This window comes from Schistocerca gregaria, chromosome 2 (assembly GCF_023897955.1).
Source record: "Schistocerca gregaria isolate iqSchGreg1 chromosome 2, iqSchGreg1.2, whole genome shotgun sequence".
NCBI classification, from domain to species: domain Eukaryota; kingdom Metazoa; phylum Arthropoda; class Insecta; order Orthoptera; family Acrididae; genus Schistocerca; species Schistocerca gregaria.
In genome coordinates this window covers 1,021,013,116-1,021,036,846 of record NC_064921.1, presented here as the reverse complement: position 1 = coordinate 1,021,036,846, position 23,731 = coordinate 1,021,013,116, and the positions used below count along the sequence as shown (strand labels likewise).

Here is a 23,731-nt window from a genome sequence, read left to right as displayed (position 1 = left end):
GACCTCAGGGAAGATCAGTTTGGATTACGTAGAAATATTGGAACACTTGAGGCAATACTGACCCTTAGGGTGGCAGGGGTAAAATACAGGGAGCGAAAGGCTATTTACAATTTGTACAGAAACCAGATGGCAGTTATAAGAGTTGAGGGGCATGAAAGGGAAGCAGTGGTTGGGAAGGGAGTGAGACAGGGTTGTAGCCTATCCCCAATGTTACTCAATCTGTATATTGAGCAAGCAGTGAAGAAAACAAAAGAAAAATTCGGAGTAGGTATTAAAATCCATGGAGAAGAAATAAAAACTTTGAGGTTCGCCGATGACATTGTAATTCTGTCAGAGACAGCAAAGGACTTGGAAGAGCAGTTGAATGGAATGGACAGTGTCATGAAAGGAGGGTATAAGATGAACATCAACAAAAGCAAAACGAGGATAATGGAATTTAATCGAATTAAGTTGGATGTTGCTGAGGGAATTAGATTAGGAAATGAGACACTTAATGTAGCAAAAGAGTTTTGTTATTTGGGGAGCAAAATAACTGATGATGGTCGAAGTAGAGAGGATATAATAAAATGTAGACTGGCAATGGCAAGGAAAGCGTTTCTGAAGAAGAGAAATTTGTTAACATCGAGTATTGATTTAAGTGTCAGGAAGTCGTTTCTGAAAGTATTTGTATGGAGTGTAGCCATGTGTGGAAGTGAAACGTGGACGATAACTAGTTTGGACATGAAGATAATAGAAGCTTTTGAAATGTGGTGCTACAGAAGAATGCTGAAGATTAGATGGGTAGATCATATAACTAATGAGGAGGTATTGAGTGGGATTGGGGAGAAGAGAAGTTTGTGACACAACTTAACTAGAAGAAGGGATCGGTTAGTAGGACATGTTCTGAGGCATCAAGGGATCACCAATTTAGTATTGGAGGGCAACGTGGAGGGTAAAAATGGTAGAGGGAGACCAAGAGATGAATACGCTAAACAGATTCAGAAGGATGTAGGTTGCAGTAGGTACTGGGAGATGAAGAAGCTTGCACAGGATAGAGTCGCATGGAGAGCTGCATCAAACTAGTCTCAGGACTGAAGACCACAACATGTACTTTGCACAAAGATTTTATGAAAATATATGTATGTAACTAGCTGTAGGATACTAAAAAGTAAATTTCAAACATTTTACTTACTCTGATTGCTCCAATAACTAGTAGTCCTGAGATGAGAACTGTCATCACAAGATTTATGGCTAGTATAATTTTCACTGAAAAAGAGCAGGCATGATAATTAAGAATCACTGGATAACAACACATTGTCAGTATGGTGCAAAGAAAAAAAAATAAATTAGTTGTGATATAAATACAAAAATCTCTTCAGCAGACATCATAGTCATAAATATATATAGACTTTCAATACATGTTTGTGGCAGTAATATGCAAACAGCTGACCAGCTTAAAGGTTTCCATGATGCCCATTCCCAGGTGCTGGGCCATAACAATCTGCTCTTTGTTAAAGTCATTTACCATATTTTATGGACTGATGACCTCGCTGTCTGGTCTCCTTCCCCAAACCAACCAACCATATTTTATGGACTATACGATGCACTTTTGCTTCAAAAAATTGTCTCCAAAATTCAGGTGGGTCTTACACTTGAAATTCACCTAAAAAAGTCCAGTGTTTGATTTAAAATTCCCACCAATCTTAAAAATGGCCATTTCACCCTGCCATCACAAACCCAGAGCACTCTCTAGCCTATGATGTGTCACTGCAGTATATGGTGGCAGTGAACTTAAACTGAAAGTGATTTGTGTTATTGGTAAAAGTACAATAGTTTTGTTAGTGGCTAGTTTCATAATGGGGGGAAATAGGTGTTCATATGATAAACTGAAAGTAATAGCATGTGCAGAAGAACATGGAAACAGAGCAGCTGAATGGCATTTTGGCCCTCCGCAAACAGAAAAAACCATTTGCAATTAGTGGTCTAGTGAAGAATAACTGAAAAAGAAGAAGTAGACTAAATTTGCAGATAGATGATTGAATACAAAATGGCTAACACTAGAATATATCATATTGAAATGGATTCAAGGACACCATCAAGGAGGCACTTAAATTAATACAGAAACAATTCAAATACTCGTTCTTAAGCTAATGCTACAGAGTAACTTAACACACTTTAAGGCTGGAGTTGGTTGGTGCTACAGATTTATGAAGTGTTGTGGACTTAGCATTTGAACCAAAACCAAAATATCTCAGAAAATGCCTCAAGAATATGAATATTAGCTTTCCATCACTTCATTTTTCAACATCAAAAGAAAACCAGAGTAAAATTAAAGCAAATAGTAAATCGGTACAAAATTCCTCTGACATTTGATGTGCCAAGTAACAGAACCATTGCCATGGAATTGCAACTATAGAAACAGATGGACCTGAAAAATGCCCTACACTGTTGTCCTTTTGTGTTGTGCTGACAGTACTAAACTTAATCCAACGATCATTCTCAGTCTGTTGTGCTGACAGTACTAAACTTAATTCAATGATATTTTCAAATGCAAAAAAATGCCAAAACCTTCTAATATGCTGTCAGGTGTAGTTGTTCCTGTACATGACAAGGGTTGGATGGATGAGGCTGGTATGAAATCTTGAGTTAACAGAGAGAGAGATAGAAGGAAAGATGTTTTATTGAAGAAGAGTTGTCTTCTTGTGCTAGATCAGTTTAGTAGGCATTTGAAAAATTCTCTGAAAGAGAAATTGAGACAGGGAAATAAAGAGATTGCTATTATTCTGAGAGGACTTATTTCACAATTGCAACCTGTTGATGTCTCAATGAATAAACCAATTAAAGTGAATATGAGAGAGGAATGGAACAAATGGGTGATGAATGAAATCCAATAGGAATTCATGCCAAAGGGAGCTTTAAAACAACATATAATCAAACAAGAGTGTCAGTGGATAAAACTGTCAAGGTCTAAAGTGACAGAAGATATAATTGTCAAATCTTTCAAGAAGCACAGCATAAATAACATTCTTGATTGGAGTGAAGGCCATCTTATATATGAAGAGGACAATGATGGGAATGAAGAGGAAGAAGAAGATGAAGAAAGTCAGTTTGGAGTTTAAAAACTAAGAATTTTTTATTTAGTCTGGCTTTGCAATCTAACAAAAATGGTAAAAATGTTACTTTTTAAAAAATTGCTTGAAAATTAAGGTTCATCTTATGGCCCACAGCATCCTATAGTCCATAAAATATGGCATGTCATTGAATTTTCCCGTTTCAGTTGATGCCATTGTTAGAACAAGTCCCCATTCATCTCTGATCAACTTATGTACTTTTTTACTGTGTCACTTGCTCTCAAATCCACCAGGGGACATTCATTCTCACAGTGAGCAATGATCATAATGTTTAAGCTCATCAGTGTATGTATGCCATTTATTGTGAGTGACTTGTGAAAGATTCATTAAGGAGAAGCAGCTTTAACCTGCATTTGAAAACACTCTGCTGTCTATCAGACATTTTACTTCTATAGTTAGACTATCAACTGCTCAGAATGATGTCAAATTTTAGTAGCATATGTTATGCTCAGAATGATGTCAAATTTTAGCAGCATATTATTAATGCAGTGGGGAACATCATGGAATTAAAAAAAAAAGAAACGAAAAATTGACCAATAGTTGGTGCTGTAAATTTCAGAATACACACACCAACAGACGTGCAGAATGCAGCTGATCCTTAGTTTGCATCCAAGACACCGAATATGACTGTCTCCATGAAGGATCTCACATTGCTGGTAAAGCTCTTTTACGAAATCAGTGACTGTTCACCAGCGCCTGCAGAAGTTCTAACACTGAAGGGTATGAAAAAAGGCATTGACCTGACATCTGCTAAGGATTTGGAGAAAATGACAACAAAATTTGAAAAGACAGGTTCTTTTTAAATCCAATGCGGCAGAGGGAGGAAAGTAGTTGATATGACACCTGATGAAGATGTGGCCACAGTCTACAGCTGAAAAAGAAAACAAATGATGTTAAGTTACACTGCACACCTCAGATAACTTACCATCCGTGTTAACCAGAATTTACATCTTCAAGTCCAAATATTTGGTAAATTTTGGAAGCAGTGGCTAACATTGTTTGAATACTTTGGATTTCCAGTTTCTATGTGATGTCTGCCAGCAACATGACATTTGCACCATAATATGAAATTACATTCTCAACCTTAGACTGGGAAGCAAAATCTTTAGGGAAATAACTTTTAGTTTTATTGTAGCAGTTGTGAATTTCACAGTTCCTCCTAAATTCACCCTTATTATTAGCCACAAACATTATTAGGGAGTAAACGTATTGGTGTGTGGGTGTAGGAACCCTGTCTTTCTAAAGGCTATTCACACTGCATCACAAATAAGATCTATCCAATCACTTTTGCCTTTTGATTCAAATTTTACAATAACTTCTTTTATTTTTCTACAACTATATCTTCTTCTTTGTCTTGTATTAGATTAGATTAGATTTACTTTCATTCCAAATGATCCATAGTGAGGAGGTCCTCCAGGATGTGGAACATGTCAGAAAAACAATAATACATGACAAATATGTACAACTAAAACAAATAAGCTAATGTACCATTCCACAGGCCCCAAGTGGAATGATCGTGATTTTATAATGAACACTATATGAAAGAGTCATTTTACACATACTAATGCACTGAATTTAAAATAAAAATTTCTTTTATTTATTTATAAGGTAATAAACATGTAATATCTTTTGTACCTTTCTGCCTTACACAAAAGGAACTAGTTGTAATTCCCAATAATCTGATATTGACTCCACATTATAAATGTGCACGTTCCCTTAACGCTATTGTGGTTACTTCTTTCTCAGTTATTAGTAAACATTGCTTGCTTAATGGGATTCCATTTCAGTCTCTGTGAAGTATCACAATGATGCACATCATAGTGCACCAGAAGATAAATTCTGCTGTTACATAAAAACACCATTACAGAGCAAATGACCTAATAATTAAGTGTACAAACTCTACAGAAATATTTGAATATTGTTGTTACTTTTTCATTAATTTTCTTAAACTGTAAAATTTGAAATCCAGGTAAGCAGTGATATGCCGCTGAAAATGAATGCCGCTAAGTGAGCACTGTTTACTAATAACTGAGAAAGGAGTAACCAGAATAGGGTTAAGTTACACATGCACATTTAAAATGTGTAGCAAATGTCAAATTACTGGGTATTAAAACTAGTTCCTTGGTTATAAGGCAGAAAGGTGTAAAAAATACACGTCAAAGAAGAAGATATAAATATATAAAAATAAGAGAAGAAGTTAATTTAAAATCTGGAACAATAGACAAATATGATTGGCTAGATCTTAGTCCTGATGCAGTGTGAATAGGCAGTTGCTACAAGAGAAACAAAAATAACAGCCACACTGACCAGGCTTCACTGCTCAAAGTTCAGACTGACTTTCTGTAATCTAGTGCTGTGAGATAATTGTGTTATGGGATCTGGAAACAGGCATACAATGCTGGGATTACAATTCAGCAGGTGGACTGGGATGAGGGATCATGTTGAGTGGGGTGGATAGAGGGAGAAAAAGGCAGGAAGCAGGAGAGGGGTTGGGGACAGGCAGCTAGCAGCTTGGAGAGAGGCAACAGGTGTGCTGGATAGAAATGTGGGAGTGTGGGGTGGTAGGTGTACAGGCTAGGCATGAGACACAAGTGTATCTGAACCACCGGGGTCATGTACAACATGTGGCATGGAGGCATGGATTGGAATTGGAATTGACAGGAGAGAGAAAAGGAAAGCTAATGGGTAGAGTGTGTGGGGACAGAGGGTTAACAGAGATTTACGCTGAGAAGATTACTGGAGTTCAGCACATTCTTCTCTTCTGTAATCCTCACTCTCTGATTCTCTGTTAATCCAATGTTCCCCTTCTCTGTTCTGTCACCCCCTCCTCCCCCCCCCCCCCCCCCCTCAATCCATGCCTCCACATTGTCTTCACTGTGCACTGCACAAATTAACTGGCTCAGGTGCCCTGTGTGTCATATGCCTAGTTCGTGCATCTGGGTGCCCCCCCCCCCCCCTCCCCCATTTCCCCATCCTGCACACCTGCTGCCTCCTTCCAACCTGCTAGCCACCTGTCATCAACTCCTCCTCCTGCTTCCCACCTCTTTTTCCCTCTGCCCATCCCACCCAACACAATTCCTCACACCAGTCCACCTACCAAGCTGCAAACCCAGCATTGTGGTCCATCTGGCAAAATAGAGGTGCACAGGTGTGTGTGTGTGTGTGTGTGTGTGTGTGTGTGTGTGTGTGTGTGTGTGTGTGTGTGTGTGTGTGTGTGTGTGTGTGTGTGTGAGAAAAAGAGAGAGAGAGAGAGAGAGAGAGAGAGAGAGAGAGAGAGAGAGAGAGAGAGAGAGAGAATTTATTTTATGAACAGAACTTACCAATTAGAGGTGGCAATGTGTCAATCACAATTGTCTGCATCTTCACATTTGTAACAAGAACAAAGATAAGAGTAGCAATTGCAAGAATCTGAAACAAATAAACAGACAATAGTGTTATGCTTACAACCCAACAAATTAATAACAGCAAAACTTCAAATGATATTTAAAGATGATGCATCAAATTTACAATTATATAATTATTTTCTACAACAGCTGTGGTTGTCAATGTGAAATCAATACATGCATTATCTGCCATAAATGAATAAACAGATAGCCATCAGGGAATGTAGCAAAAAGAGGAAGATATTCTTATGAACATGATTTACTCCTCCCCCTTTTTCTGTGCACTGCAGCTCTTGTCAGCCATTGACTTACTCAACAATCTGCTTTAATATATTGCATTAAAAGCCAGTGTTTCACTGATCAAGTCAAAAAACTGAACAATGAAAATTCTGGGTGGAATAATAAAAAACTGGAAAGGACATATTGCTACTCACCTCACAGAAGAGGCATTGAGCTACAAACAGATACAATGGGAAGAATAGTAGGAATATTCCGCATTTGGACTAAGTCCTTCATCACACATGGAAACACACACATTCACACAATCACAACTCACACAAACATGGCCACTGTTGTCTCCAGACATTAAGGCCCAGATGCAGCTGTGCCTGAGGTGACCAGCAGTCTTAGCTGGGATGGGTAGTGGGGGTAGAGAACAGGTGTGGGGTAGGGAGCGGGAGGGGTAGCAGAACAGAGATGGAGAAAGGTGCTAGTGCTGCCTATGGGAACATGCAGTTACATGGTAAGGACGGGATAGGGTTGCTAGAGTTGAGGTGGCGTAAGCAGATCCCTGACAGCTTGTAGTGCTGTTGCCGGCTTTCAACTCCAAACAGCTACCCCTGCAGCAGAAACAGTAGCTGTCTACATAGCTGTGACAGTACTAAGGTGTTCCTATGGAGGCATTTGCAAAGTCACATTACATTATTGACTGAGGTAGACCCATGATGCTGTCACACCCAGCGCAAAGCAACTGTCAGGAATCAATTGACACTGTCTCAACTATAGCTGCAGCACTGAGAGGCTGTGCAAGGTGGGGGGAGGGGGGGGGGGGGGGGGATTGTAGAGAAGGGATGGACTATGCAGGCAGGTTAGCATGATAAAAGTGGGAGCTGGAAAGGGATAAGCAGAGACATGATAGCAAGTAGCAAAGGTGTTGCCAAGGGAGTTATAGGAATGAAGGCTATTTTACAGGGAGAGTACCTATCTGTACAATTCAGAAAAGATGATGGTGGTAGAAAGAATACACGTAGCAGAAGCAGTTGTTAAAGGGAAACACATTGTGTTGGGTGGCAGACTCAGCAATTGAGTGGTCCACCTGTCCTTTGGCCACAGTTTGGTGCAATTCATGTGGACAGACAGCAGTTAGAGGTCATGCCTACATAGAATGTGACACAGTGATTGCAGCTAAGTTGGTTCATCAGGAGGGTGCTTTCCCATGTGGCTCTGCCATTCATAGAGTAGGAGATGCCTGTAACAAGACTGGAATAGGTGGTAGTGGGAGGATGTACGGGACAGTTCCTGTATCTAGGACTATTGTAGGGATATGAGCCTTGAGGTGAGGGGTGGGGAGCAGGGGTGGATTAGGGGCAGTCAGAGACATACATGTGTTGGGTGGGTGGGTGGAATACCACTGTGGGAGGGGTAATGAGGCTATTTCTCACTTCAAGGCACAATGAGAGATAGTCAAAACCCTGGGGGAGAAAGTGATTCATTTGTTCCAGACCTGTGTGGTACAGAATCAGGAGAGAATCGCTCCTTATTGGCTGGAAAGTGCATATGTGGAGGATCCTAGACATCTGGGAAGACAAGGGACATGAGATCTGTTTCTGGACAAGGTTGGGAGGAGGCATATTTTGAGAGGGAATGCTCATAACTGCAAATGCTGACCCTGGATTGCTAGGTTGTATGGAAGGGACTTCTTCATGTAGATTGGGTACAGCTGTTGAAGTGACAGTATTGTTGGTGGTTGGTAGTTTCGATGTGGGTGGAGGTACTGATGCAGCCATCCTTGAGGTGGAGGTCAACATTGATCAAGGTTGCCTGCTGGACTGAGAGCACCAGGTGAAGCAAATAGGGCAGAAGATGTTGATGTTCTGGGAAAATGTGCATAGGTTGTCCTTACCCTTGGTCCAAATCATGAAGATGCCTTCAATAGAATTGAACCACGTGAGGGGTTTGGAGTTCTCTGTGGTTAGGAAGGATTCCTCTAGATGGGTCATGAACAGGTTAGCGCAGGATGGTGTCATTTTGGTTCTGATTGCTGTACCACAGATTTGTTTGTAGGTGATGAGGTAGTGTTCAGTGACAGCATGGGCATTGGGGATGTTAGTGTAGGGGCATCAACAGTGACAAACAGGATGCCAAGTGATAAAGGAAGAGGAACTGTGTAGAGTCAGTGGAGAAGACTGTTGGTATGAAGATAATTTATTGAAATATTTTCAACCCCCATCTTAAAGTATTGTTTGGAACATGTAGGTAACTAATATTCCTGCAAAATATGCATTTAGTCACATAAATAAGCTATCCGAAACAGATAAAAAACAGATATTTGCTATAACTGAGGAAACAAGGGCATGTTTACAAGTGGCAGTTTCCCAGTAATTTTACTACATTCAATGTAGCCTGTGTAAGTAGAAATAATGTACAGCAATTCAACAGTTGCTTATTATTAATGCATTTTCCAACAGCTGCTTCTCTTTGTTAATATGTACTTTGTGACTCAATTCACAGCCATGAAGGTTCTCTTTCATTTTTTATTTACCTATTTGCCTATTTACGCTTCTAGTTCCATAGGAGCAAACTGAAAAGCCAATCTCCATGGTCATGGAATGAGTCCATACATGAAATTACACAGGCAAAGTTAATAAAAAATTTAAAAAAATGAACATGAATACTATGCAGATGACAAGCTGCTGGGTGTGTATAAGAATAATTAATAATGTAACACAGTATGTTGCTTAAAATTTTTCCACTAACTCTCCAACAGAACAGAAGGAATGAGCCATGAGGGAATTCTTCAATAGCTGCATGTGGTAGCTGTGCGGTCTGCAGTGCCTTGCCATGTTTCACACAGTTATTAATATGCCTCTGCTGATATAATCACATGTTGTGAGATTAATCAATGCTTTCTCTCTGATGTTATCCTATAAGTCCATACACATTTTGTTTTACTTCAAATGCTCAGTATACACAAAATACTTTTTGTAATTCATAACACAAAAATTGTTAGTAAATTAGTGAAACTGAATAAGGGGACTCGAACACTTTCAGTAACATTGAACACCCATATTGGTACTTGTCTTCTGGCTAGAAGATACTGTTTTAGGAGGGAAGCTATATATGTACAGTAAGATTATTTTACTAACGCACAAACAAGTTTTGTCTTTATTTTAGTTTCTGCTCCTTATTACTAGATTAATTTTTTGATATTGAAGTAAACTTTTATCTAACCCTCCACTTAGAATTTTACCAAAGTCATGCAATGCAGCTATAGCAAATAAATGTACAAGTGTCAGGAGTTCTGTAATTAATCAACCATGACAACAACCACTATGAAAAATGAATATTACATTTTAAAGTCCCATCAATATTGACATCACTAGTGTTGGAACTTCATTTATTTTTGACATGGTTAGTGAAAAGAATTGATCTGTCCTGGCCTTATTGAAGGAAGCATCCCAGTTTTCACTTGAAGTGATTCATGAAAATCAGAGTAATTGCAGGAGAATTTGAATTCTGCTCTTCCCATATGATAAAACTTTACACTACATCACTACAAAACTTTCATTATTGCATGCAAAAACCTGTCCCAGACCAGAGGAACTTCCTCTATTTGTGTCTGTCTCACAGATGAACCTAAAGTTTCTTTTTGTCACTCATTTCTATGCACACTTTTCAAGCTCTCCACAGGTTCTTATGATACAATGCTGGCTAAGAACTTCAGAGAGAAAGGATACAATGAAAGATTATACTTTTAACTACAGCCTCTGTGACATTAGTCACATTAAAATTTTAGACACTTTAGCGTTGTTACTGACACTTGTGACAAGTTAAAGCTGTATGTGAAACAGAAACTCATACATAGATCATTGCATTTTGTGAGCAGTGGGCTAACATTTACAATCTGGCACACAGTTTCAAAGCATACTCTCATCTAAAGCACAGACACATGTTTTCTCATTAACTGAGTTTCTTATTGCAGCTTCTTCCCACAACCGATATTGTAAATTATCTCCAATTATTTTAATGGAATTTTCTCTTATATTGCTTACTCTGTACTAACTTTCTATCAGCAGGTTTTAATGTGATCATTTCACCATCATATCTGGACAGAAGATTTGTTTTTAGGCGTATCCTCCAGCCCATTATATTAAATTCATATTATAATACAATTAGCTTGCACCTAACAAAAAGTCATGTTTCTTGTACTTATCCATGCATTGGAAAAACAGCACATTAGAAAAATATGCATCTCTCGCACAGAGTTCAGCTTTTCTCCCAACATATGTGCAAAAACAATGAGTTTTATTGAAAGTCATATTTTGAAGACCATATACGCATCATGAATGGTGCTGTTAAATGTTTTTCCAACATACTTGAATTACAAAATTAAATCCCATCCTAACAGACTTTGGAATGCCCAATGGTATCGACTGACCACTGAGTCATCTTGAGATAATAGGTGTCACTGGATGCAACTATAAATGGGCATGTGGCCAGCACACTGCACTCCCAGCCATTGTCAGTTTTTGTGACCAGAGCTGCTGTTTCTCAATCAAGTGGCTTCTCTATTGGCCTCATAAGGATTGAGTGACACTCACTAGCCAATGGCACTTGGCAGACCTGAAAGCCTATCCATCCAAGAGCTAGCCAACCCGATGGTACTTAACTTATGTGGTCTGACGGGAACCAGTGTTACCACTGTGGAATGCTTGAAGTACAGTGAACCCTGAATTTCTGTGTCTCAGTGAATATTTGCCATGGTTACACTCAACAGTACTATGCGATTAGATTATAGTAAAGTAATATGTGGTCTCACTTGCTCATTAAAATTCATTGGTGACTGGGACCTGATGTCAATGATATATTGTCACGTTCCCCATTTGTAAGCATTCTGGCAGTTTAATTATGTAAGTAGTTTTGCATTTGAACATTAATATCAGTAAACTTACATTTTGTTTTGTTGGAGGAAACTTGAAAATGTACGATTGACACCTAAAAGTAGCACCTATTAAATTTTAATGTGCAAATGAGACTGTGTATTACATGCTAAATGGTGGTGGTAGTTTTATGAAGCAATCTGTATCATAATGTGAACTATGCACAAAGAACTGAAGATGGTAGTACAGTACAAATAAAAATCACTGCTTTGGTTAACATGAGGTACTGAAATTGGAATTAACGTAAAATTCAAAGTTACTGATTTAATTTTCTAGAAATGCATTGTGACTTTTTGTACCATTACTAAGGGTGCTTTAGGATTTGTACTGAAATATCCATCTGCAGATTTTAATCAAACTGATATAAAATAAACAGTACACAACAAAAAGTAGATGGTTAACAAGAGCAGAGCACCATATTGTTCTTAACATCATTCTTCCTTATCATACAGTGAAAAATAATAAAAAGAACGAGTCACTTACTATGCCAAGTAGCCCTGTGATGATGGTTCCCCACTTAAGGGAACCACAAAAGCAGCATCTGTCTAGGATTGGCATGTTTCCTGTAGTATCTGGAACAAAATCAACATAAAGAAATAATGTATGAGAATGAACAATCCAAATAAGGGCTGAAAATGAGAAACTTCTGTGCGAGGTACCTGACATATACTAAAATAATAACTACCACAAATTATAACAATTAATGGATAGAATAAAAATTACTCTGTTTCTATACCCACCGTCTAACAAAAGAATTTTAAATACACTGAAAGTTAATAAACTAAGTAGGTTTAATACACAAATGATAAGTTGTAACTTCCTGATGTGTTATTACTGCGTAAGTCTTATTTAATGAACAGAAATTACCTAAGACTTCTCAGTACAGTAATAAACAATCTCTTCATAATTTGTGAAATGAAGCTCAAGGGCAATGTTGGTAATGCAGGGTGTGGCACCATTCATAGCATAATTTGACTTGTGCAGTACAATAACATACTGCAGGAATGCGCGCCAGCTTGTGCTAGTGTATTAATGAGCAGCTATTTCGAATGTGACAGTGATATGGAGTGGTGGAGTGCACAGCATCTTGCCTTTGCTGCTGATGAGGTGGGCATGTGCATTTCGAACACCAGGTTCTGTTTGCAATGGCAAACCAGGAAGAAGTGAAAGAAATGTGCAGCACCAGAAGCTGAGAAAAATGTTCATGCTGCACTAGTGTGTAGCCCAAAAAGATCTGCTCATTGTCACTCGCAAACTGTGCATTTGTCTGATCACTCATTCAGGAGAATACTGCATGAAGATCTCCATATTCACCCATATAAGATGCAAATTGTTCAGGAAATTAGGCCTCACGACTTGGTTTCACCTGAAACACACTGCTTAACCGTGTGTGATCTCCTTTGCCAGAATCCACAAATGTTTCTCACCATCATGATGTCAGATGAAGCTCATTTTGAGTTATGTGGTTCAGTGAATAAATGGTATATGTGTTATTGCAGTGACATAAACCCCGTATGAACTGCACATCAAGCCCTTGCCCAGTTTCCGTTTCAAAGTGTGATGTGAAGTTGCTTTCTTCGGGATTCTGGGCCCTTACTTCTTTCAGAGCTCCTGAAGTTTTGGAAAAAAACCAATTCTGTAGCATGTGAAGATAGCTCATTCCAGTCACTGTTTTTTTTTCTCAAAAAATTGAGACCCTACACTTTCTCATGAGACTGGCACAAAAATGTTCATTTTAGGTGATTCTCTTTCATGCTCAATAATGTCATGATGGTTCTGGAATCACCATGTGTGCACATTATGTTGTTTACTTTATCACTAACATGAAATGGTTGCTTCATCACTGAAAATTAACCATGGTGAAAAGTTATCATCTTCCAGAGCATTGCTGAAGTCAACCCGTTTCGTTTTTTCACCAACTCCAAGATCTTGCATTCATTAAAGTCCGCATGGCTTATGCACACACACACACTTAACACTTGCAGGCAGTCATATGAGGCACTGCCAGTTCTCTGGTTGTGCAGTAAGTAGACTTCCGTGGACTCTGCTCAAATATTTGCTGAATTATTTCCACCACAACTTCAGAAGTGCGAGATTGAACAGGACTCTTGCCTTTGCACAAGCGTCCAGTCTCTTCAAAGTGGTGATACCAGTGCAAATGTTTTTGGGAGGAGGCAAACTGATGCCAAAACACCAACAAAAGGTATGGTGGACTAAAACCACTGACTCACACTTTGCAAACTGCAGCATACAGGATGCCTTCTGTTGAGCAGATACCATCTTACTTTTGACTGAGTGCCAACTGAGAAGATGCACTGACTGACATCTAACGGCAATTTTCTGAAACTATGCCATGCTCATTCCAACAACACACATTTCCATGCTGGCATGTCCCATATTTCATAATTATTATCGCCCAAATTCAGGCCATTCTGTTTGAAATACCCTGTACAGTACTGTTTGATTATATCATCAGTTTTTACCGTCTGCCGGATATTCCTGTGTCAAACTGTTTCTGAATATTTTAGCATCTGCCGTTCTCACATTTTCTGCCTTCTGGTTCATATTTCCCAAAGAATTTTCGGCTCAAGGATTCTTTTCATACCTGTCCATTTCATACTCTCACTATGGACCCAAGTTTTTACATTACACCTTTCAAATACTTTCAGTTTCTTTTCTGTTTTGCAAGGGCCATATTACTGTCATGCCATGCTCTAGATATCCTCTTTCAGAAATGTCTTCCTTAATTCCATGTTAATATTCCCTTGCAGCAGAGTTATTGTGGCAATCTTTTTTGCCTGTGCCAGTGCCATTCTCATTGTGGTGTGTATTTTGTTTGATCATTTTGTATAATAATGTCATGTAGTTATCAGAACTAGTTCAATCTTATTGTTCTGTAGTTAGGCATTTCCTCTTGTATTACTTTTTATAGCTTTAATCTTTGCTCTGTGTATTATTAATTCCTGGATGGAGCAAGACGTAAAATAAGGGAAAGGCAACCACTCATCATAGTGGATCAATTCACGGATCAAAGCAAAACATAATAGAAAACAGCATTCGCACTAGCTTTTGAGATAGCTCTTTCTTCCAGCAATAGTAAATACACACAATCTCCAGTAGTAAACACATCCAAGAACACAGACACCCAAAAGCTCACTCCCATTGCCACAGCAAATATGTATTTAGAGTTCCTGCAGGCTGCAGCTGAAGGAGTGTGTGTTTGCGTGTCTATGTGCTTGTGTGTGTGAGTGTGTGTAGTATTGCTAGAAAAAGAGCAAACACTTGAAAGCTAGTGTGGACACTGTTTTCATAACTATTTCAATTATTTAATAATTTTCACACAATCTTATTGTTCTGTAGTTAGGCATTTCCTCTTGTATTACTTTTTATAGCTTTAATCTTTGCTCTGTGTATTATTAACCCATTTTCTAGGTGAAGAGGACTTTCCATTGGATTTGACTGTTATCCTAAGTCTTCCTTACTGGTAGAGGAGAGAAAAAGCCTGACAATACATATGGGAAAAGGAATGCATTACAGTCAATGAAAATTTTTCAGTGGAACTACTGCAGAATTGGTCAAACACTTACAGAATATTCTTTTGCAATAGCAGGAAAAGTTACAAACCAGAAGACATTTATTATCTCATTAGATATTTACTTTTGACAGTTTCCTTCCATGTTTAAAGTGACAGCACTTCTTTATATCTTTGCTAAATAATTATCAGTCAATTCCTCTCACATCCACACTGTCAAAAGTGATTGAGTACTGCTCTGTCTGTGGATTATTTTATTTTTTTTTTGGGGGGGGGAGGGTAAGTAGGCAGCTACCCTCCTCTGTTCCTCCTGGAGTACATCCTTGCTGTCAGTTACAGTGTGTTATCTGATGATAAGCTGGCTTATACCGGGAGGGGGGGGGGGGAGGGGGTTGTTGGGATTGGAGGACGCAGGTCCAGCCTTCATTGGAGGTTGAGGAGCCATGCAGGGGGCATGGGGGAACAAGCCCTGCCTGCCTCCTGGCAGCTTGACTTATGATACATGCTCCCACAAAAGCAGAAGTCATATGTGTAGATAAATTTCGATTAACATTTTAAATATTCCATCCCATCTATTATGCACTTCTTCCTTGAATTGCCCCAGTAACTTAATTTTTCAGCTACAATCTTTTTGACAACACAATATTCATTGAATATTTCCGCACTATATATTTCCACAGAGCTTACTATCTGAGTCAATGGTACAGTTGACTCTATATCATTGACTCTATATCACTCCATTGTATATCCATTTTCAAACTGGTTGAACAAAGTGAATTATAATCTGAAAATTTCTTACCCATGAAACCAAATATTCAAGTGCTACATTATAGACTGAATGGACACGAATAAAATGAAGTGCAAGCAGTTTAAGCAGCTATACTATTCCTTCAACATATATTTAATCTTGAAACTCTTAAAATTATTTTGTACCCTGATTTTCATCTTTGTTAAAAGTAGTTCATAACAAGATATTGTCTTTGCAAGGTAGGAATCCTGCTTTTCGATTTTTCGAAAGCTTCTTTCAAGAAGACTGATCTGGATATGAGTAAACCACAAATCCCAATCATAATTCAGAGTCCTCATTGTTGAAACCTGATTACAAAATGGAAAACTTGATTCAGAGAGGAAAACTTATTTTAGAGCAAGATTTAAATTCAAAATTCTTTCAAGAGCAGGAAGCAACATCAACCACTTTGTACTACTGTGTCCTAGTAACTGACATTTACAAAATCACACAACTCTTTGCGTCTTTTCACTTTACAGTATAAATACGAAAATACTTGTAATTTTAGAGATGATATTTTCTATATCAACTGGCAGCTCCCCAACGGCTGTTTCCACATTGTTGTGGACAATATATGCCATGCAACTCACATCTGTACGACAATTCCTACCAAAGGTCACCGAGCGAGGTGGCGCAGTGGTTAGCACACTGGACTCGCATTCGGGAGGACGATGGTTCAATCCCATCTCCGGCCATCCTGATTTAGGTTTTCTGTGATTTCCCCAAATCGCTTCAGGCAAATGCCGGGATTGTTCCTTTGAAAGGGCACGGCCGATTTCCTTCCCAATCCTTCCCTTACCCGAGCTTGCGCTCCGTCTCTAATGACCTCGTTGTCGACGGGACGTTAAACACTGACCACCACCACCACCACCAAAGCTCTCCTGTAATTTTGCAAAGACATTTTCTCTGCCTCTTCTGTTTACTCCACAAAACAAAGTGTACATATTGCTTGCAAATAAAGACACAAACTTTGATTCTAGGTATGAGTAGGCTGAACTTACATCACATTTTTAGATGTTAAATTAGAACTTTCATTGTCAATAGAAATGAGTTCCAATAAATATTTTTTGATGCACTCAGCTTTCTGAAATGAAATACTTTTTTTTTAATAAAGGAAGAAACTTTGTTGTGTCTGCTGCGTGCAACACATCATTCCATCAACATCACCTGATGATGGCGGAACGATTAATCGCCAAAATATCGGGAACCTTCAAAGGCTAGCTCCGTCAGTACACCCGAAAACATTGGATGCAGCATATACGCCGGGAAAGACTCATATCACATACTTCGTCCGCCTTCGTTGTTCACAGAACGCGCTGAACAGTTACAACAATACGTGAGGTAAGAGCCTATCCAAGACTTACCACAACAAGAAATGGCAAAAATACTTCCGTTTTTAATTTGGGATTACGGTGTCAAGAAAATTCGGGAACTACCTGTTCACATCCCATTAAAACTTCTGGGAATGCGGTACACACAAGCAAAAAATGGAGACTGTCCAGTTTTTTATGGGACAAACGGCACGTTCACCGATGTTACATTATGTTTGTCTATACCCTGTGAAATGACACTATCAAGAGTTACAGCAGGCAGAGGCTCAAATACACCGAAGTGGTTGAGTAATTCTAAGCGTTTACTTGAAAACCTTAGACACACATTCCTGCTGTCCTCAGCGTATTCTACTGGTACACCACGCAGTTATCCAGTTACGACTATGCCATTTACAGGAAAGTAATTAGGTGCAGTCCAATCAGCCACCTTACAAAAATAGCTAACGGTTTGCATAATTAATTAGGATACCAAACACAGTCCAAAGAAACGGTGATGTTAGCGCTTTCAAATCCGACAGTCTCCAGGACCCAAAATATACAAGTTTGGACAGGATTACCTTCTTCGTATATCACCAGTTCGTCGTGGTGCGCTTCATACTAAGCTTGTTGGTGTTTGTGTTATACACATTGTAAGTGTAAGCATGACGAAGATGACGAGAAAATAAAATTCGGACGCTCCAGGCATTGCACAGTATAACACCAGGTCGAATTAATAAATCACTGATAACATTTCCACGAGAAATAACTGAATACATATTAATTGTTCTATAGTTATTACTGTTTCTTATATTCAGTCAAATAAATGATAACATTTCATCGAAACGGCTTGCTATTCGAACTTAATGAGGGAAAATCACACTAACTATTTACGGTATACATAAAGCAAACACGAGTCACCGATTTACGAAATAAAGTTAGCTGCATACCTGACAAGCTATTGTTGAACTCCTGTTACACCTTCTTCCGCAGCCACTGTAATCAGTTCTGTTACATTACAATTGCGATGGAGCGAAAGTAAGCTTTCTTTCGACAAAAACGGCAGTCAGGTCTCCAGAGTAAGAAATAATGTACCTACACTCCTGGAAATTGAAATAAGAACACCGTGAATTCATTGTCCCAGGAAGGGGAAACTTTATTGACACATTCCTGGGGTCAGATACATCACATGATCACACTGACAGAACCACAGGCACATAGACACAGGCAACAGAGCATGCACAATGTCGGTACTAGTACAGTGTAGATCCACCTTTCGCAGCAATGCAGGCTGCTATTCTCCCATGGAGACGATCGTAGAGATGCTGGATGTAGTCCTGTGGAACGACTTGCCATGCCATTTCACCTGGCGCCTCAGTTGAACCAGCGTTCGTGCTGGACGTGCAGACCGCGTGAGACGACGCTTCATCCAGTCCCAAACATGCTCAATGGGGGACAGATCCGGAGATCTGGCACGGGATACATGTGGACGTGCATTGTCCTGTTGGAACAGCAAGTTCCCTTGCCGGTCTAGGAATGGTAGAACGATGGGTTCGATGACGGTTTGGATGTACCGTTCACTATTCAGTGTCCCCTCGACGATCACCAGAGGTGTACGGCCAGTGTAGGAGATCGCTCCCCACACCATGATGCCGGGTGTTGGCCCTGTGTGCCTCGGTCGTATGCAGTCCTGATTGTGGCGCTCACCTGCACGGCGCCAAACACGCATACGACCATCATTCGCACCAAGGCAGAAGCGACTCTCATCGCTGAAGACGACACGTCTCCATTCGACCCTCCATTCACGCCTGTCGCGACACCACTGGAGGCGGGCTGCACGATGTTGGGGCGTGAGCGGAAGACGGCCTAACGGTGTGCGGGACCGTAGCCCAGCTTCATGGAGACGGTTGCGAATGGTCCTCGCCGATACCCCAGGAGCAACAGTGTCCCTAATTTGCTGGGAAGTGGCGGTGCGGTCCCCTACGGCACTGCGTAGGATCCTACGGTCTTGGCGTGCATCCGTGCGTCGCTGCGGTCCGGTCCCAGGTCGACGGGCACGTGCACCTTCCGCCGACCACTGGCGACAACATCGATGTACTGTGGAGACTTCACGACCCACGTGTTGAGCAATTCGGCGGTACGTCCACCCGGCCTCCCGCATGCCCACTATACGCCCTCGCTCAAAGTCCGTCAGCTGCACATACGGTTCACGTCCACGCTGTCGCGGCATGCTACCAGTGTTAAAGACTGCGATGGAGCTCCGTATGCCACGGCAAACTGGCTGACACTGACGGCGGCGGTGCACAGATGCCGCGCAGCTAGCGCCATTCGACGGCCAACACCGCGGTTCCTGGTGTGTCTGCTGTGCCGTGCGTGTGATCATTGCTTGTACAGCCCTCTCGCAGTGTCCGGAGCAAGTATGGTGGGTCTGACACACCGGTGTCAATGTGTTCTTTTTTCCATTTCCAGGAGTGTATATTAAAAAAAGAGTACTTAGACAACATCTTCAAAAAAAAGACTTCATATTACTGACATGACTGATTATATACAGTTGTCTGTTTTACATGAAAATGACTGTTGTTGTTGTTGTTGTCTTCAGTCCTGAGATTGGTTTGATGCAGCTCTCCATGCTACTCTATCCTATGCAAGCTTCTGCATCTCCCAGTACCTATTGCAACCTACATCCTGCTGAATCTGCTTAGTGTATTCATCTCTTGGTCTCCCTCTACGATTTTTACCTTCCACGCTGCCCTCCAATGCTAAATTTGTGATCCCTTGATGCCTCAAAACATGTCCTACCAACCGATCTCTTCTTCTAGTCAAGTTGTGCCACAAATTTCTCTTCTCCCCAATCCTATTCAATACCTCCTCATTGGTTACGTGATCTATCCACCTTATCTTCAGTATTCTTCTGTAGCAGCACATTTCGAAAGCTTCTATTCTCTTCTTGTCCAAACAAGTTATCGTCCATGTTTCACTTCCATACATGGCTACACTCCAAACAAATACTTTCAGAAACGACTTCCTGATACATAAATCTATATTCTATGTTAACAAATTTCTCTTCTTCAGAAACGCTTTCCTTGCCATTGCCAGTCTACATTTTATATCCTCTCTACTTCGACCATCATCAGTTATTTTATTTCCTAAATAGCAAAACTCCTTTACTACTTGAAGTGTCTCATTTCCTAATCTAATTCTCTCAGCATCACCCGATTTAATTTAACTACATTCCATTATCCTCGTTTTGCTTTTGTTGATGTTCATCTTATATCCTCCTTTCAAGACGCTGTCCATTCCGTTCAACTGCTCTTCCAGGCCCTCTGCTGTCTCTGACAGAATTACAATGTCATCGGCGAACCTCAAAGTTTTTACTTCTTCTCCATGCATTTTAATACCTACTCCAAATTTTTCTTTTGTTTCCTTTACTGCTTGCTCAATATACAGATTGAATAACATCGGGGAGAGGCTACAACCCTGTCTCACTCCTTTCCCAACCACTGCTTCCCTTTCATGCCCCTCGACTCTTATGACTGCCATCTGGTTTCTGTACAAATTGTAAATAGCCTTTCGCTCCCTGTATTTTACCCCTGCCACCTTTAGAATTTGAAAGTGAGTATTCCAGTCAACATTGTCAAAAGCTTTCTCTAAGTCTACAAATGCTAGAAATATAGGTTTGCCCTTTCTTAATCTTTCTTCTAAAATAAGTCGTAAGGTCAGTATTGCCTCACGTGTTCCAACATTTCTACGGAATCCAAACTGATCCTCCCTGAGGTCCGCATCTACCAGTTTTTCCATTCGTCTGTAAAGAATTCGCGTTAGTATTTTGCAGCTGTGACTTATTAAACTGATAGTTCGGTAATTTTCACATCTGTCAGCACCTGCTTTCTTTGGGATTGGAATTATTATATTCTTCTTGAGGTCTGGAGGTATTTCGCCTGTCTCATACATCTTGCTCACCAGCTGGTAGAGTTTTGTTATGACTGGCTCTCTGAAGGCCGTCAGTAGTTCTAATGGAATGTTGTCTACTCCGGGGGCCTTGTTTCGACTCAGGTCTTTCAGTGCTCTGTCAAACTCTTCACGCAGTATCGTATTTCCCATTTTGTCTTCATCTACATCTTCCTCCATTTCCATAATACTGTCCTCAAGTACATCGACCTTGTATAAACCTTCTATATACTCCTTCCACCTTTCTGCCTTCCCATCTTTGCTTAGAAATGGGTTGCCATCTGAGCTCTTGATATTCATACACGTGGTTCTCTTCTCTCCAAAGGTCTCTCTAATTTGCCTGTAGGCAGTATCTATCTTACCCCTAGTGAGATAAGCTTCTACATCCTTACATTTGTCCTCTAGCCATCCCTGCTTTGCCATTTTGCACTTCCTGTCGATCTCATTTTTGAGACGTTTGTATTCCTTTTTGTCTGCTTCATTTACTGCATTTTTATATTTTCTCCTTTCATCAATTAAATTCAATATTTCTTCTGTAACCCAAGGATTTCTAGCAGCCGTCGTCTTTTTACCTACTTCATCCTCTGCTGCCTTCACTACTTCATCCCTCAGAGCTACCCATTCTTCTTCTACTTTATTTCTTTCCCCTATTCCTGTCAATTGTTCCCTTATGCTCTCCCTGAAACTCCGTACAATCTCTGGTTCTTTCAGTTTATCCAGGTCCCATCTCCTTAAATTCCCACCTTTTTGCAGATTCTTCAGTTTTAATCTACGGGTCATAACCAATAGATTGTGGTCAGAGTCCACATCTGCCCCTGGAAATGTCTTACAACTTAAAACCTGGTTCCTAAATCTCTGTCTTACCATTATATAATCTATCTGATACCTTTTAGTATCTCCAGGGTTCTTCCATGTATACAACCTTCTTTCATGATTCTTAAACCAAGTGTTAGCTATGATTAAGTTGTGCTCTGTGCAAAATTCTACTAGGCGGCTTCCTCTTTCATTTCTTAGCCCCAATCCATATTCACCTACTATGTTTCCTTCTCTCCCTTTTCCTACACTCGAATTCCAGTCACCCATGACTATTAAATTTTCGTCTCCCTTCACTATCTGAATAATTTATTTTATTTCATCATACATTTCTTCAATTTCTTCGTCATTTGCAGAGATAGTTGTCATATAAACTTGTACTACTGTAGTAGGCGTGGGCTTCGTATCTATCTTGGCCACAATAATGCGTTCAGTATGCTGTTTGTAGTAGCTTACCCGCATTCCTATTTTCCTATTCATTATTAAACCTACTCCTGCATTACCCCTATTTGATCTTGTGTTTATAACCCTGCAGTCACCTGACCAGAAGTCCTGGTCCTCCTGCCACCGAACTTCACTAATTCCCACTATATCTAACTTTAACCTATCCATTTCCCTTTTTAAATTTTCTAACCTACCTGCCCGATTAAGGGATCTGACATTCCACGCTCCGATCCGTAGAACGCCAGTTTTCTTTCCCCTGATAACGACATCCTCTTGAGTAGTCCCCGCCCAGAGATCCGAATGGGGGACTATTTTACCTCCGGAATATTTTACCCAAGAGGACGCCATCATCATTTAATCATACAGTAAAGCTGCATGTCCTCGGGAAAAATTGCGGCTGTAGTTTCCCCTTGCTTTCAGCCGTTCGCAGTACCAGCATAGCAAGGCCGTTTTGGTTAATGTTGCAAGGCCAGATCAGTCAATCATCCAGACTGTTGCCCCTGCAACTACTGAAAAGGCTGCTGCCCCTCTTCAGGAACCACACGTTTGTCTGGCCTCTCAACAGATACCCCTCCGTTGTGGTTGCACCTACGGTACGGCCATCTGTATCGCTGAGACACGCAAGCCTCCCCACCAACGGCAAGGTCCATGGTTCATGGGGAGGGGGGGGATGAAAATGACTAACGGCACCATAAACTGGTCTTGACATGTTTCGTAATGTGTCAGTTGTATTGTACAATGTATTTCATATAATTATTTCGTCCGTTCTGTGACAGCCATTTGCATGTACTGTTGCATCCACTATAAGATCGATGTTGAAAGTCCACGACTGTAAAAACTGAGGTTTCGTTTACAATATAAATGTAGTGGCTACTGTCAGTCACGAATTTCATTCGCTTAATCTGTCTTATACATGGTCGTATTGCGAGAAAAAGTATCTCATTGGCAGTTGTGTCAGCCTACACCATGACGACAAGCACTCAGCAAGCATCACAGTTCAGTCAGCAAAATGTCGTAAGAAAAACGTCCTTGAATATCACAATTGTCCCCCGAAACGTTTGTGAGCAGGAAAACTTTTTATAATCGTGATTGACACAGCAAATTTTTTTATGGTCAAAAAGATAACATCTGGATTTTATTTAGGAATATTAATTTGTTGCTTATGTGCCTCTCTTATTACGTCATTTACAGTATGTGCGCACTGTAAATGTACATTAAATGCAACGCAAATTGCATGAAAATACTTAA

General features: G+C 40.2%; 1 protein-coding gene across 1 annotated transcript in view; it reads right to left on the bottom strand.

Annotated features, from left to right (window-relative positions):
* The window catches only part of LOC126335517 (uncharacterized), a 217,821-nt gene that overhangs the window by 18,224 nt on the left and 175,866 nt on the right, over window positions 1–23,731 (bottom strand). The window contains exons 3-5 of the mRNA XM_049998875.1: window positions 12,136–12,224; window positions 6,431–6,518; window positions 1,172–1,245 (exon numbers count right to left, since the gene is read on the bottom strand). Coding sequence (XP_049854832.1) covers window positions 1,172–1,245; window positions 6,431–6,518; window positions 12,136–12,210 — 237 coding nt within the window. The 5' untranslated portion in view covers window positions 12,211–12,224. The remainder of the gene's footprint in view (window positions 1–1,171; window positions 1,246–6,430; window positions 6,519–12,135; window positions 12,225–23,731) is intronic.